Below are 15,228 nucleotides of genomic sequence, written 5' to 3'. Positions count from 1 at the left end.
TCTCCAAAGGTCCAATGACCTCCTCTCTCTCGCCTGTCATGCAGGTCTTGTTACACAGTAGGGTAACACTCTGTTGTTTTATTTTTGAGGGTGTGCGTTGCTTACGCAAAACCAGTCTCCAAGCCTTTAGCCCGTCATATGGGACCGTCTATTGTGCTTGAGGCTTTCCCATGGCAGCCTTTTCAGCCACTGGAAAGTGATGGGTTGTAATATTTATATTCTAACCAGCTTTGCCATCTATCTTATGCCTGCAAAGCGAGTGAGTGGGCAGCACGCACTGTCAGCCTTCAGTTTGCCCCAGGGTCCTCCTGGATACCTTGGTACCCAAACACCTCCTTTATGCCAGTCAGTGGCAACCGTCTTGTGGCAGGCTGGAGCTTGTGGTTACACCCACCGCTCTTACCGTTTACAGAAGTAGAGTGTCTCCACCGTTTGTGTCCAGCAGGCGCCCAGCGCATTTTCTTGGATAAAAGCAAGAGTATTGCGCTACAGCGGCTAAGACCCCTGCATTTTTCTGTAACGGGAGGCCCCCTTCCTTATTATGGCTATCTTTGGATAGTGGAGGATATTGTATTGGAAAATGTAATAGCAATAGTTACAGCTCAGAAGGGTACCTCTTGGACACTGTTTTTAAGGCATCTCCTTATGGGAGATTTGCATTTTTGAATGTGTGGCCACCCCTCGTACTTTAATGAGGTCTGTACCGACTTGATGTCACTGCACCTTCTTTGGAGCGATGCGCCATATCCCATAGTTATCCCATAGTTCTAGAAATAGAACTCAAGGTTACTATGAGAATATGAGTGAGATGTCTTACCACTTTTCCCTGCTCACAAGAGCACAAGGAAGAGAGGCATGCTTGACAGTGACCAGTTGGTAGGCGAGTGGCTGCGTTTATGGAGGAGAGGGGCTTACCTCATTCGCCACTCGAGTTATCTGTCTCAACATACGCTGTGTGATTGGATACTTCGAACCTCGGGACACGCCCAGGCAAATCCCATAGTGCGACATCTCACTCATATTCTCATAGAACTGGGGTTACGCAAGTAACCTTGAGTTATGGCGCACCAGTGGCCATTATACTGTATTGTTATTATCAGACCACATTATCCTATCCTTGAGTAGTGATTAAAATATGCACACACACCCATCCACACGCACACAGACAATCTATATTGGATATCAAAGTGCTGTAGTGGGAGTCTGACACTCCTAGTTCCTCCACAGGAGTCTGAGAGCCATCTGGTCCATAACCCTTACCCCACCCATTCCCATACAGTCAGACCAGCATTGATCTGGCAATCCACTCCTACTCTCCCCATGCGTGTGTGGTCCAGATTGTTTAACAGTGATGACACAGTCAGTCACTCTTGTCTGGGTGAATTGTTTTTCCAAGGTCGTCACATAGCTCCACAGCAGAGAACAGAACCAAGGGAGTAACTAGCTGACTAAGCGAGACAAGGGTCGATTCTCATCATCCCTGCCTGCCGCTGTGAATGCGATGAGGGTACAGGTACGCCCAGGCAGGCAGTAGGCACCTCACAATCAATAACTGGATCAATGACTGTATAGGGAAACTGGATAGATATTTTGAGTCCCACAGCTAGAGGAAAATGGGAACAGAGTGAGGGAGGGGGGCACAGTCACATGTGAGGCATGTGCGCTATGGGCCCGGCTCAGACTAAGTAAATGTATGTCTTTCCTATTCACACCTTTCCTATGCACTTCTCAGTAGTTGGTATTCAAACTTACCTTAAGCAGGTGGGTAAAGGGCTTTGAAGGCGGGGCTCCCTTGTGTGCACTGAATACGATAAGGGTTGAACAGTAGTTCTATAAATCTGAACACCAACTACTGAGAAGTGCGTAGGAAAGGTGAGTGTAGGAAAGGTGTACATTTCCTACATTTGAATTGGGCCTTTACAGCAAGTGTTACAGTCCCACTGTTGAAGTTGCGCTATATTATAGTTAATGCTTGAAACCTATAACTGTTTCGATATTTTGGGGTACAGGGCCAGAAAAAGCAGAAAAGCTCTAAAAAGTGAAACATTTGTGGACGTCATGTATTTGTTGGGAGTTTTGTAGTGCAAGCTGTCCTGTCTTTCCTTTTGTCTGTGCTTTCAGGACACCTATCCTTTTGTCTGTGCTTTCTGGACACCTTTCCTTTTATCTGTGCTTTCAGGACACATTTCCTTTTGTCTGTGCTTTCAAGACACCTATCCTTTTGTCTGTGCTTTCAGGACACCTATCCTTTTGTCTGTGCTTTCAGGACACCTATCCTTTTGTCTGTGCTTTCAGGACACCTATCCTTTTGTCTGTGCTTTCAGGACACCTATCCTTTTGTCTGTGCTTTCAGGTGACTTTTCCTTTTGTCTGTGCTTTCAGGACACCTTTCCTTTTGTCTGTGCTTTCAGGACACCTATCCTTTTGTCTGTGCTTTCAGGACACCTTTCCTTTTGTCTGTGCTTTCAGGACACCTTTCCTTTTGTCTGTGCTTTCGGGACACCTTTCCTTTTGTCTGTGCTTTCAGGACACCTATCCTTTTGTCTGTGCTTTCAGGACACCTTTCCTTTTGTCTGTGCTTTCAGGACACCTTTCCTTTTGTCTGTGCTTTCAGGACACCTTTCCTTTTGTCTGTGCTTTCAGGACACCTATCCTTTTGTCTGTGCTTTCGGGACACCTTTCCTTTTGTCTGTGCTTTCGGGACACCTTTCCTTTTGTCTGTGCTTTCAGGACACCTATCCTTTTGTCTGTGCTTTCAGGAGACCTTTCCTTTTGTCTGTGCTTTCAGGACACCTTTCCTTTTGACTATAATGTTAGTGTTGTTAGCAATGCAAAGGAATGTGGGGAATGTAGAGAATGTTTAGTTTACACACCAAGAGGCAGATCCTCCAGTCCGGTCCATCAGAAGGTGTAGCAGGGGAGGCAGCGGTAGACGGTTCTGTTCCAGGGTGCAGATGTGATGATAATCATAGGAGGGAGCAGGCTGATTTTCCACAGGGAATGGGCTCTAATTTATTGCCTTGGGGTCTGAACGGAATGAAGCGGACTTATCTGCAGCCCGACTCAAATGTGAACGTCCACACAAGATGGATGACTGGGGCTGGATAGGCTGAGCTGGAGAGGCTGTTCTCCATAACTCCTCCAGTACCCGATAGCTACCTGCACTGCCTCGTTCTGACTGATCTTTACTTCACTCACTTTAGTTTGCCATCACTGGGAAAGCTAAGGCAGAAATTATTTGATTGCTTTCACAATGTCTTTTGGTTGTTTATTTCTCACTTCTGCCACGTTATATTAGTGCTGATTATGTTTCCTGGCATGGTGCAGTCAACTGAATCAATAAAGGAAAGATGAGCTTCACAAGTGTTCAATATTGTTGATACCCATGTGAAAGCTCCCTCTGAAGACGATGGATGACAACCATCTTGGCAATGAAAGGAGGCAGGCAGTCCTGGACCTGCAAAATTCTCCACACACTATTGATCCTTCCAAAGCTCTAATACTAAAAGGTTCTGGTGAAAATGGTGCTCTAAATGTGAACATATATCTGCCAGCACCGTAACGTGTGGTAAATGGTGAACCCATAAATATTGCAGCGTGTCAATGTAGGAAGGTCAAGTGTAGCAGGACCCAATCTTCAGTCAGAACAGCAGCTTCACAAAGGAGAGCAAAACACAGTAGCCCTGTGTGGGCTGACGCTTGCATCCTATTTCCTATAAAGTGCACTACTTTTGTCCATGGCTGATAGGGCTCTGGTCAAAAGTAGTGCACTATATAGGGTGCCATTTTAGACACAGGCTCTGTCCAGGCTGAGGCTGGCAGCTCAATCTCCTGCTAGAGGACTTCAGCCGGCAGTTTCACAGACTGGGGCTTGCAGCCTGCTACTGCAGCCTATCAAAAACGCATTACCCATTCCAGCCCCCCCCCCATCACAAGACTTGGCTGCCATACTGATTCAGGGCTCAGCACAGCACATGCAGATGCTACTGGGTGCAGTTGGCCAGCAGCTAGCTAGGGTTTAAGAGGGTAACTCACAATGCATGACCCATATCAGCAACCAGTCACAACTCTGTTTTTAGAGACACAATGGTAAAGCCCTGTGCTGAGCTGCATTGGCCACGTGGTTTATGTGTGGAGGCTCTCTGTAGTTCGTACTTTAGCCTAAATACTGCAACTATGTCTGTCTGTGGCACCTCAGTCAGTCTGATGACTTAACTGAGTCAGATTGCGAGGTCAGTCAGTGGTGCTAAAGGAACAACACTGCACATTTTCTATCAACGTGCCTTGGTTAAATTGGCCACCTGCCTCTAGACCAGGGTTTCCCAAACTTGGTCCTGGGACCCCAAGGGGTGCACATTTTGTTTTTTGACTTAACACTACACAGCTGATTCAAATGATCAAAGCTTAATGATTAGTGCACTCCTTGGGGTCCCGAGGACCAAGTTTAAGAACCTCTACTCTAGATGGTTTGCTTACAATAAGATGTCACGTGTTGCAATATTGCGCTCTCTCCCTCCAGTGACCGATGGTATGCTAAACATCAACAAAGGACGTTATGGTTAGCCATAAATGTAGACTGCCTGCAGGTTGTATCAGGCCAGTTCCAGTTTTACCAGCGGGCAGTAGGGGCGCCACGTCACAGCTCTCTCGCCGATCATATAGCAAAAGCGTGACCTACATGCTTTCCAGATTGGAGAGACAGCAGCCACTTTGCCTGAGTGAAACCCAATATCTATACAAATGTATGACTTTTTTTTGCTCCACATTTTTATCCCTGGTGTACAATCAACTTTTTGGGGAAAATTAGTATCTCAAACCAATCGAAAAAAAGGCACTTGCATGCATTTCCCTGTAAAACCATACATGATAGCCTAGATAATATGCAATGCATTTCCCTGTAAAACCATACATGATAGCCTAGATAATATGCAATGCATTTCCCTGTAAAACCATACATGATAGCCTAGATAATATGCAATTCATTTCCAAAACGTTCATCAATGAAATGTGACATGCAAAAAAAGTAGACACAAGCAGCTTTTTACACCTTGAGAAAATGATTTTATTTGAGTTTAAAATCCCAATTGCTACCACCTCTGGAGCTGTAAGGCAAAACGGAAGGATTGCTGCGACTACACAGTACTTCCACAGTTACAATGTAACAACGTAGCTGTTACAACTAACATATTTAACTTTACCTTTTCAAAACGAATAAAACAGGAAACTCCTCGGCTTGAAGTCGAACACCAGCACTAGCAAGGCAGTAGTTTGCGCAGTCATCTCCATAGCAGGCAATGTCATAACCCAACCAACAGCACAAACTACTACCTCAGCCAGTACATGGTCAAATGCCGATAGAAACACACTGAAATAGCAGCACTCACAAGACACAATTGCAAATTATAACCAACACATTTGGCATCGATAATTCCGGATCTGATACGTACGGTTCCACACGCCTGGGACTGGGTTATGTTCATCCGACGTCCTGAGCAGACAGCGGTCTCATGAGCAGAGTTGAAATTTGAGGGAAACACCGCCCTAGACATCCCCTAGTCTACTCCTCCCCCTTTCCCCTGTGCACCAGATAACACTCGGTCCTCATTTGACTAAACACAAACTCCAGTTTGTCGCAACAATGAAACCCTTGACACTCGTTTTTGCGAACTGATACATTGAAGAAGAGCCAGTAGTCGCAACCAAATAGAACGTTCTTGCGCTTGCCCAATATAGATTGTACATAATGCCACGTTGACGTGCCAGTCGTGAACTAGGACATTTCCGATTTGCTAACTGGTTGTATACTGAACCAAAATATCAACGCAACATGCAACAATACGGATGTTACTGAGTTACAGTTCATAAGGAAATCAGTCAATTGAAACATTTATTAGGCTCTAAATAATGGATTTCACACGATTGGGCAGGGGTGCAGCCATGGGGGGCATAGACCCTGCCAATCAGTGTGATTTTTTTTCTCCACAAAAAGTCTTTATTACAGACAGAGATACTCCTCAGCACTCCCCCTAACATGGAAGTAAACACATTTGTGCACAACATTTGAGAAATAAGTGGTGTGTGTATGGAAATATTTGTGATTTTTTAAAATTCAGCTCATGAAACCTTTTCCGAGTTTAGTTCCCGACTAGCATGTGAACGCGGCATAATACATCCCATGACCCTCACCAGAATCCCTCTAATTACAACTTTGCAGGAAATGTCAGTGAGGAGCTTATTCGTTTAGGATTGTGGGAAAAGCATTTTCTATATTTTAGTCATACAATCTCACATGCTTAAGAAAATGGCATGGAGCATACATTCAAATCATATACAGGGTCAAGGACAGGACATTACTGAGGCACACACAGAAATCAAATAATTGACTGTAGAACTGTCCCATTTATTTTATACAGACAAATACATCCCTTCTCACGCCGGCTAATAGAGTACATGGAATGTTACAGTAAGATTTTTTTTAAATAAAATCCTGGCTGTTGAAAATGTCACCACCCCCCACCCCCTCTTCTTAAAGATCCATATAGCCCAAGTACTTTGTTTTTTCTTAATTACATCATTAATACTGTCACCACACACTGTACATCGACTCTCCTTTCAGGAAATCCAAATAAAACAAACGAAACACAAAGAAAACTTTTTTTTTTTTTTTTACTGTAGCAGTTAATACACAAGTCCAGCCAGTCAGAATAAGAATGGGAGGTGGTATCAACCAAAGTGTTTTAGAAGCATACATTGATGATGTCATGTGTAGCAGGTCAGTCGTCGTCATTGTGGACTGAGCTGTCGCGGGGGGAGCTCAGTTACCACGGGTTACTGTCTGTTAGATGGGCTCACATGGGAGTAAAAGAGCCCGTCCGTCTATCCCTCTGTCCACTTGTATGAAGAAGTGTATGTTTGGGTCTCAGGAGGACACATTCATTAGGAATTCCTTCATTATAAAAAGGGGGTTGGTCTGGTCAGGATTCTCCGTTCTGAACTCTGGAGACTGGGGGCTGCATAAAGTCTTTGAAGGGCCCCAAGGCCTCCTTCAGCGCTGAGCTGACCTCAGAAGAGGAGCAGGTGATGCACTCCACCAGTGTAGGGTACAGGGCAATCACCTGGGCCCATGTGGTCCCATCCACTGTAGGGGGGCACACACCATGGAATGGGGAATATGTGCAATGAATAGGAGATGTGGGGATAGGAGAGGGAGGACAGCGGGGGGGGAGGACGACAGATGAGAGGGGGGGGGGGGCAGCGGAGAGGGAGAAGGGATGAGAGGAAGGCAGAGGAGTGGAGGGCAGATGAGATGAAAGCAGAGAAGAGGCAGAGAGAGTGGAAAGGAGATGTGAAAGAGAAAGCAATTAAATAAATCATTGTTTTCATTAGAAATTAAAGTTACGTTTTTTTTTGTCTGGATAAATTACAATATTAACAACCTCAAGGGCACTTTTCAATGCCTCTAGTAAAATAATTATATATGTGTCTGTTTTCTAAGTTCTTTATTTCTACTCACCATTTTCTGGTTGGGTCTTTTTAAGTGAGTCCATCAAAGTGCTGATAGCTTTTAAGACAAAGATGATTTCGGTCACCTGTTGCCTAGAAATAAAATATAAGGAATGGAATAATTATACTTTAACATATTAATGTTGTGCATTTAAAAATAATAAAATAACTTGCATTCAGAACCAAGCAAGGGGACATACAATGAGCACCCATCAATTAAAACCCTATTTGCAACAGGAGGCCTGAATATATGTAATTTGTTAGTCAGTGTGGCATTTGCTTACGTGATAGAGAAAGGCCACAGAGAAAAGGGCTAGGGGGCAGTTTGAAAACAGAAATGTGTTTCTGAAGGATGCACATTTGATTACGCCATTAACCTGAGAAGTTGACAATCATGCGTCATCCTCTGTCCACTACGGAAGACTGTTACACTACACTGGTAAACCAACACAGTACAGTATACATTTTTGGATGACAGTGCGTCAACCAAGGAAACGGGCAATTCCACAGTAACAGAGTTTGAGTTTATTTAATTTTTTACAGGGACAGTGCACATTAATCAATGTTTCAGTAAAAGTGCAGTTTTTAGCCAGCTGGCTAATTTTCAACCGCAGTCCCTGGGCAGGTTATTAAAAACAATTACAATATAGACAATAGCAACATAGGACAAGCAAGACATAGCATACAGACATAGCAACATAGAACAAAAGGCAGCAAGACAAAATTCATAAAATAAACAAAGTGTTTCCACACCTCACAAGCTACAGACAACAGATAACATGGAAAGCGGCAACACACAGCTAGGGACCATGTTCACAAATCTGATTGACCTTTAGCCATGTCTTCAAGCATTTTGTGAAAGTGTGATATGTGGTGCATTTATGTGTGTCTGATGGCAGTGTATGGGAAGCTCTCACAGAGAAAAAGGAAAACGGATTTCCTAAAGGTGCTTTTCCTTTATTAAGGGAACTATACAGTCACCTCATGGCAGACCTTGTGGATCTGCTGCCATATGTTTGGGTTTTCTGTTTAACAAAAATACTGTGTGGAGGGGGAGTCAGGTCATTTAGGATGTTGAATACAAGACATGCGTCGGTGTATTGCACAAGATTTTCCCAACTCAGGAACTCATGCTTTCTGAGGATGTAACAGTGATGATGGCTATTGGGCTTCCTATCAAGCACTTTGAGAGCCTGTTTGTAGACAGACTGAATAGGTCTTGTTGTTGTACAGCAAGCTTGGGCCCAACTAGTCTAGCAGTATGTTAAGTGGGGGAGTATCATAGATTTGAAGTACAGTTTTTCTACCTCTGTAGTCAAACAATTTCGTATAAATCGGAAATTAGCTAGGTTGAATTTGGTTATTTGAATGACCTTTTTCACATGCTTTTTAAAAGAGAGGTTGGAATCAAGTATGATGCCAATGTACTTAAAATCAGATACCTCCTGGAGCTTCTCCCCTGACACAGACATCTGGCTCAGTAGCATCTGTTGCCCTCTTTGTGAAGACCATGCAAACAGTTTTTTTCACATTGAGATGCAAATACGAGTCACTGAGCCACTTTGTAACCTAGACTATTACAGTAGTGAGTTCTTGTGCAGCTTGTTGTTTGCTCTTTGCATGCACATATATCACTGTATCATCTGCATACATTTGAACTTCAGACCCAGTACAGACAGAAGGCAGATCATTAACGTACAGGCTGAACAGGAGGGGCCTCAGATCCTTGGGGTACGCCCACATCATAGTTAAGAGTGGGCGACAGCTCATTGCTCACTCTGACACACTGAGTTCTGCCTTCAAGGTATGACTTCATCCATCTCAAGGCATCAGGGGAAAAGTTGAACTTGGACAATTTTGTGATGAGAATCTCATGGTTAACAGCATCAAGAGCCTTCCTTAGGTCCAGAAACACAGCCCCAACAGCACCCCCTTTGTCCATCTTGGACTTCACATTTTCCAGAAGAAAGCAGTTGGCCGTATCTGTAGAGTGTTTCGCTCTGAAGCCAAACTGCATGGAGTGTAATGTGTAGGGGCTGTTGAGGTGGGCAATCAGTTGTTCTGCTACACACTTTTCAACAACCTTTGACACCACAGGTAGTATACTAATGGGCCTGTAGTTACTCACGTCAGCAGGGTCGCCTGATTTAAAGATGGCCGTTATTATGGCCGACTTCCATACCCTTGGAAACACACCGAGACCAATAGATGTGTTGGTGACCTTAGTAATGGGGCCAATGAGTGACACAGACTAAGATTATTCACTTTAAAAATGTATATCAAACAAAAACAAACGATTCCAAAGTTGCACAAAGCAACAGTAAAACATGTCATTCCTCACGAATGATGCAGACTTTGGGCCAATTGAGAGATCACGTGTGACTAACATATTTCCAGTTATTGTGTGTGACCACAGATTATCCATTATATTGACCAGAAACTCAAGTGGCCGCTCTAATAATAAAAATAAATGTCTCAAAATGGAAGGCAGTTAGCCTGGGTACCAGTCTCTTTAGCTAACCCACTCCCTGTACTCCATGTCGTGTGCCAAATACCTTTTGGCAATGACAAGAAGTGGCAAGGAGTGGAATGTTAGCTTAAAAGATTGGTACTCAGGCTAGAAGGAAGTCAGAAGGAGGCAAGATCAGGTGGGACAATTCTAGCCAATGAGAGAGAGGGCAGATACACGTGTGGAAAAATACTAAATTCTTATACTTTAGTAAAAGTAAAAGTCACTCAGTAAAATACTACTAAGTCTAAAGGTATTTGGTTTTAAATATACTTAAGTATCAAAAGTAAATGTAGTTGCTAAAATATACCTAAGTACAAAAAGTAAAAAACAATTTCAAATTGCTTATATTAAGCAAACCAGACAGTACAATTCTCTTGTTTTTTTATTTATTTACGGATAGTCAGGGTCACACTCCAACATTATTTAAAAACAAAGCATTTGTGTTTAGTGAGTCTGCCAGATCAGAGGCAGTAGGGATTGTAACTGACCGTTAGACTTACAGGTTATGTCGTTGTCTTTTGTTTGAATTGTTTACGTGTCCGCTGTGCGGGGGAAATGACAAGACAAGCGGAACTACGTAGCTAATACTGTTGTAATGGGGATCCTTATTTTAGCAACACACTTTTGGAAGGAAGGCAATCCCGCGCTGTGTTAGCTAAGTTTTCATGTCATCGGGTGTAGTTCATAAAGGTTGTAAGCGTGTATGTTAGGATGAAGTGTGAATTCATGCCAGGAATAATACGTGTGAAGTTTGATTTCCTCCCTTCTGTAATAAGCAGCCAATTAGGTATTTTCCCTTTATTCATTCGTTTAATCTGAACCCGTTATAACGCCGGTTAAACTGTTATGTATGTAAGCACTTCAGAGTTATACCAAGCTAATAAGTCACTCGTAAGATAAGGTTGTAAGAGTGTGCTTAACTGTATTTTTCATTTACTTTATAGTTCTCACGGAAGGTGATAATTCGGACTAAAACTACAGAATACAGCCGCCAGTTAAAATCAAGGAACGGTTGTGCTCGTGGTTTACTGGAGGGAGCTACAGGGATGATCATGGATGTTCTCTTGATAAGTGTGTGAACTGGACTATTTCCTGTTCTGCTAAGCATTCAAAATGTAACGAGTACTTTTGGGTGTCAGGGAAAAATGTATGGAGTAAAAGGTACATTATTTTCTTTAGGAATGTAGTGAAGTAGAAGTAAAAATTGTCAAAAATATAAATAGTGAAGTACAGATACACAAAAAAACTACTTAAGAAGTAATTTAAAGTATTTGTACTTGAGACCACTGAACAACAGGCACAACTCCAATATAAAGTGTTTTTTTTTCTCAAAGTGGCAGGGTTGTCACGCGTCCTATTTGTCAGTACACTCGTAACAATCTAAGCACTATGAAACTTCTATTCAATCAAATAAGCCACACGTAGGAAAATAAGGCATTACAATTTTTGTTAACCAAATTCAACACTCTCATTGATCTCCATTCAGAAACTCCTCACTTAGTGAGCAAAAATCTATTAAAAAAAACACCACCTGCTGGAGAAGATTTTGTTCCCAGTTACTGTATCCCTCTCGCTTGCTCTCTGGTTTGACGCACAAATTTCAGTTAATACCTATAGTTCCCGCCTTGGGCCAATCAATGTAATTTTGCAAAGCCGAATCTGTATGGCAAGATGCATCATTCACCCAAGTTTCTTCAAAATTGGGCCAGTGCTGTGCCAGTGCTGTCTGAGATATCATGTGTGACTAACGGACGGACGGACGAGGGGAGACTACATTGTGGGGGACAACAAACCACACAACTTTATGCATAAGAACTACTTTTAACAATTTCCACAGAAAAATTGTACAAAAACACATTTACTTGAACAGTGCATAAGCAAAGTTTGGTAACAGAATGACACCTTGTGCTGTTTGTGCTGTCATTCCGTTACCAAACTTTGCATCTGCCCTTATCTTCAAGGAAATGTGTTTTTGTACAATTTTCTGTGGAAATTGTTAAAAGTAGTCATTGTGCATAGTTTGTTTAACTTTGCGAACATTGGTTTTTGTTTGACATACATTTTAAAAGTGAAAAATCTGTGTCTCAGAGTCACTGTCACCGTGGAATTGCCTGAATCTAATGAGAGAGAACCAAGAGGAACATGGACGGAGAAACTGCTGCCAGTTCTCAGCTAAACAGTCAGTGTAAACCCTCTCTCTTGTTGAAGTTGAATGCTAATTCTGTGTAATAGGTGCATAAAACACTTTACAAAATGGGCTGAGTTTTGGTGCGTTTACCCTCTACTACATCCCTGTCCTGGGGGGTCTTGTAGTACCCTCTACTAGATCCCTGTCCTGGGGGGTCTTGTAGTCCTGGGGCGAAGAGAGGTGATGGCGGTCTTTTAGGGCTATTGCTTTAGTGGTGTTTGTGGACTCACCTGGGCAGCGGGCAGCGTCCACTCAGCCGCTCATCGTCCACGTAGCGCCTCAACACGTCCTGGGACCTCTTGAGGAGCACGGAGAGGGCCATGCGGGAGATGTAGCCCTCCTGGGGCGTGGACACCTTGTTACTGAAGGAGAACTGGAGCAGCGTCTCAAAACACACCTTGGAGAACTCCTCCCGCATCCGCACATCTATCTCTGCCTCTGTGGACGGTAGGAAAGACGTGCTGAGAGAACAGATCAGTGCTACACAGTAAAGTTCATCTTATTTTCTTTTGGTGATGCTAGATATTTGCCATTGTTATTAATTAAAGAAAGATTTGATCCTATTCATTTTAAATAGGTAATCTTCGGTGGGAAAACCACAAGGTATTGGGAATAAGAGTGGGTGTTTCTGACCCAGTGTTGGTTTCTGACCTGTAAAGGAGGAGGACTGTGAGTGAATGGATCCTTTATTGAGCATGGTCATAATCTGACCAACAAAGTCTTTGGGGATGAAGTTGGCAAACGGTAAAATCTCTGTGCTGATCAGCTGCACCACCTACAGAACACACAGAGAGGACACAAACAGACCTGCGTGACGGGCAGGTAATAAAAGGCGGTAATCTAATTCAAAAGGTTGTTTGAAGTGAAGTCAGGTTTCACCTCAACGTCAATGGCTTCATTCTTCTGGAACTCCTGGATGGACACATTGTCTGGAGGTGTGCTGTAAAACAACAAACAGAAATGCAGTGAATCAGCTACTGCTTTACTGCTAATCAAGTCCCATTCCTCCATGCATTGTCTATACTGAATCAATGACCGTTTCGCAGACTGAGGAAGACGCAGGTGCATCAAAACGTCTGTCTGTCAGACTTGCTTTAAAAAGGTGCAATATGGAGAAATCACTGCTACCATTCCCTGCTTGCTAAAATTTAAAAGGTGCCTCAGATATTTTAGATGAACTGCCTGAGAAAAGGGGGCACGCCTACCTTTTGGTGAAGAGGAAATCTTCGAAGGCGTTGGCCAGCTCTGGCCACATGGTTTCAAACATCCCAGAGGAGGCATGCTGGCGGGCCACGGGTAGCCCGATGGACAACACCTTGAGCAGGGATGACACGGCCAGCTTCCACGTGCTCTCTGACGGACACGCATACTTCAGGCCCAGGGGCATCCGCAGGGTCTATGGAGGACGGAGAAAAACGACGGGGTTAGAACACAATGGGAGTCTTCAATGTAGAGACTAGCCTGGTTGCTAGGTCTGTTGGTGCATTAGCCAACACCTAGCCTTGATTTCCAGGCTATTTCCTCAGGATCCAAGGAGAGAGTAGGTGGGGGGGAGGGGAAATTAAGATCACTAAGGTTAATATTTAGATGCAGTGTGATTGAATATGCTACACATTATCTCAGAGTCTCTGTGACAAGAGGGGGAGGGGCGGTGGTAACACAATGGGAGCCTCCAACATATGGACACGCCTGGTGCCAGATCTGCTAGTGCAGTTGAACAATTACACTGACAGACTCCGAGGAACACTGGGGGGGAACTCAGTAATGACAGAGACCTAGAGGTTTAACATCAATCACAGACGCAACTAAACAACTGGAGCTGTTGAGGCATTGATGTTCTCTTTCTTTTTTTCACATGGAAAAATAAGTAACGGAACAGAAACAGACCGTCTTTGTGACAAACGGCTCCCTTTTCCCATACGCACTGGGCTTCCCCAAGGTTTTATGGCTGTGACCTTTCTCAGGAGAGAGCGAGAGAGAGGAGGATGGGGGTTGGTTTGAACATATCCATAGGGAAACTCTTAATGAGTTCTTGGCAGAGTACTCTTCTAGTTTTGGGAAATGCTTTAATAAGAAGATACTGGAAGAGAGTGGTCAGATGGGCCTCAATGTGAAAGAACTTGGTATGCCATTGACCCACAGGAAACAGTTGAACACCTGAGAGCAAAGAGCAGCTCGTTTATGACAGAAACACTAGTGACTGGAGTATGATGATGGACTCCAATAGGAGATATAGAATATATTCAGAATGGTGTAGACATTTTACACTAGGGAGTAGCTCCACAACCACAACTAAAAAAAGTTCCAGTTTCCGAGCTACTCCTTTTAAATGAACACTTATAAACAAAGCAATACGTCTTGATGGTAATGTCGGGGACAGTACCTTGATGATGTTCTGAAGGACTTTCTCGTTGATGACAGCTTTGTGACAGGCTGTTTTGTGGTACTGGTCCACCACCACCTCCAAGGACCTTTCGGCAAAGGGCACGTAGTTTAAGGCAACCCATTCCGCCTGTAGAGAAAGACCGAGAAGGAACAAGAGCGAGAAGGAGTGGGATTAACTCAATCTGAAAACACCCCTCTGCGTAAATACTAAGTGGACCAAAGCACCATAAAACGTGCAATAGAAAAACATCCGCAGAAATGGACGACACCCAAACACAGTAAGATAAGTGGTATAAGGATGAGATCGACAGGTCAGTAGTAGGGACAGATCGAGGCATAACCACTTGTTAGTGGCAGACAGAACAATGGAGGGGGTGGGTAACATGGAGTGTGTGATGTAGATGAGGCTTTTCATCCGCTGCCTGGTAAGACATCATCTACTGTAGTAGTGATGGGACCATTGAGCAGTAGAACACAGCTGAATACAGGTGAGTAAGAGGACTAAAGGGGGCTGAAGAAGGGAGGTGGTAACTCACCGGTGTAAACAGTTGGATCTAAAAGGTTGATCCAGATGGATAGTACGACACAAAAACACAACAACGAGAAGATGACAATTAACTTGTTTGCCGGTGCCTGGCGT

The 15,228-nt window shown here is 43.6% G+C and overlaps 1 protein-coding gene across 4 annotated transcripts in view; it reads right to left on the bottom strand.

The window, feature by feature from the left end:
- Positions 1–6,371: 6,371 nt before the first annotated feature.
- Positions 6,372–15,228, bottom strand: part of LOC115134436 (protein MON2 homolog) — a 48,336-nt gene continuing 39,479 nt past the window's right edge. For 2 of the 4 annotated variants that reach the window (XM_029668394.2, XM_065022652.1), the window contains exons 27-34: positions 15,125–15,142; positions 14,587–14,715; positions 13,409–13,599; positions 13,083–13,143; positions 12,855–12,978; positions 12,434–12,641; positions 7,514–7,596; positions 6,372–7,138 (exon numbers count right to left, since the gene is read on the bottom strand). In XM_029668394.2, coding sequence (XP_029524254.2) covers positions 6,975–7,138; positions 7,514–7,596; positions 12,434–12,641; positions 12,855–12,978; positions 13,083–13,143; positions 13,409–13,599; positions 14,587–14,715; positions 15,125–15,142 — 978 coding nt within the window. In that variant the 3' untranslated portion in view covers positions 6,372–6,974. The remainder of the gene's footprint in view (positions 7,139–7,513; positions 7,597–12,433; positions 12,642–12,854; positions 12,979–13,082; positions 13,144–13,408; positions 13,600–14,586; positions 14,716–15,124; positions 15,143–15,228) is intronic. The other 2 variants (XM_029668398.2, XM_029668397.2) reach the window with 1 other exon arrangement.

This window comes from Oncorhynchus nerka, linkage group LG9a (genome assembly GCF_034236695.1).
Source record: "Oncorhynchus nerka isolate Pitt River linkage group LG9a, Oner_Uvic_2.0, whole genome shotgun sequence".
In the NCBI taxonomy this organism is placed as follows: domain Eukaryota; kingdom Metazoa; phylum Chordata; class Actinopteri; order Salmoniformes; family Salmonidae; genus Oncorhynchus; species Oncorhynchus nerka.
Note: the sequence above shows the minus strand (reverse complement) of the source record. Positions and strands in the feature narration are given on the sequence as shown.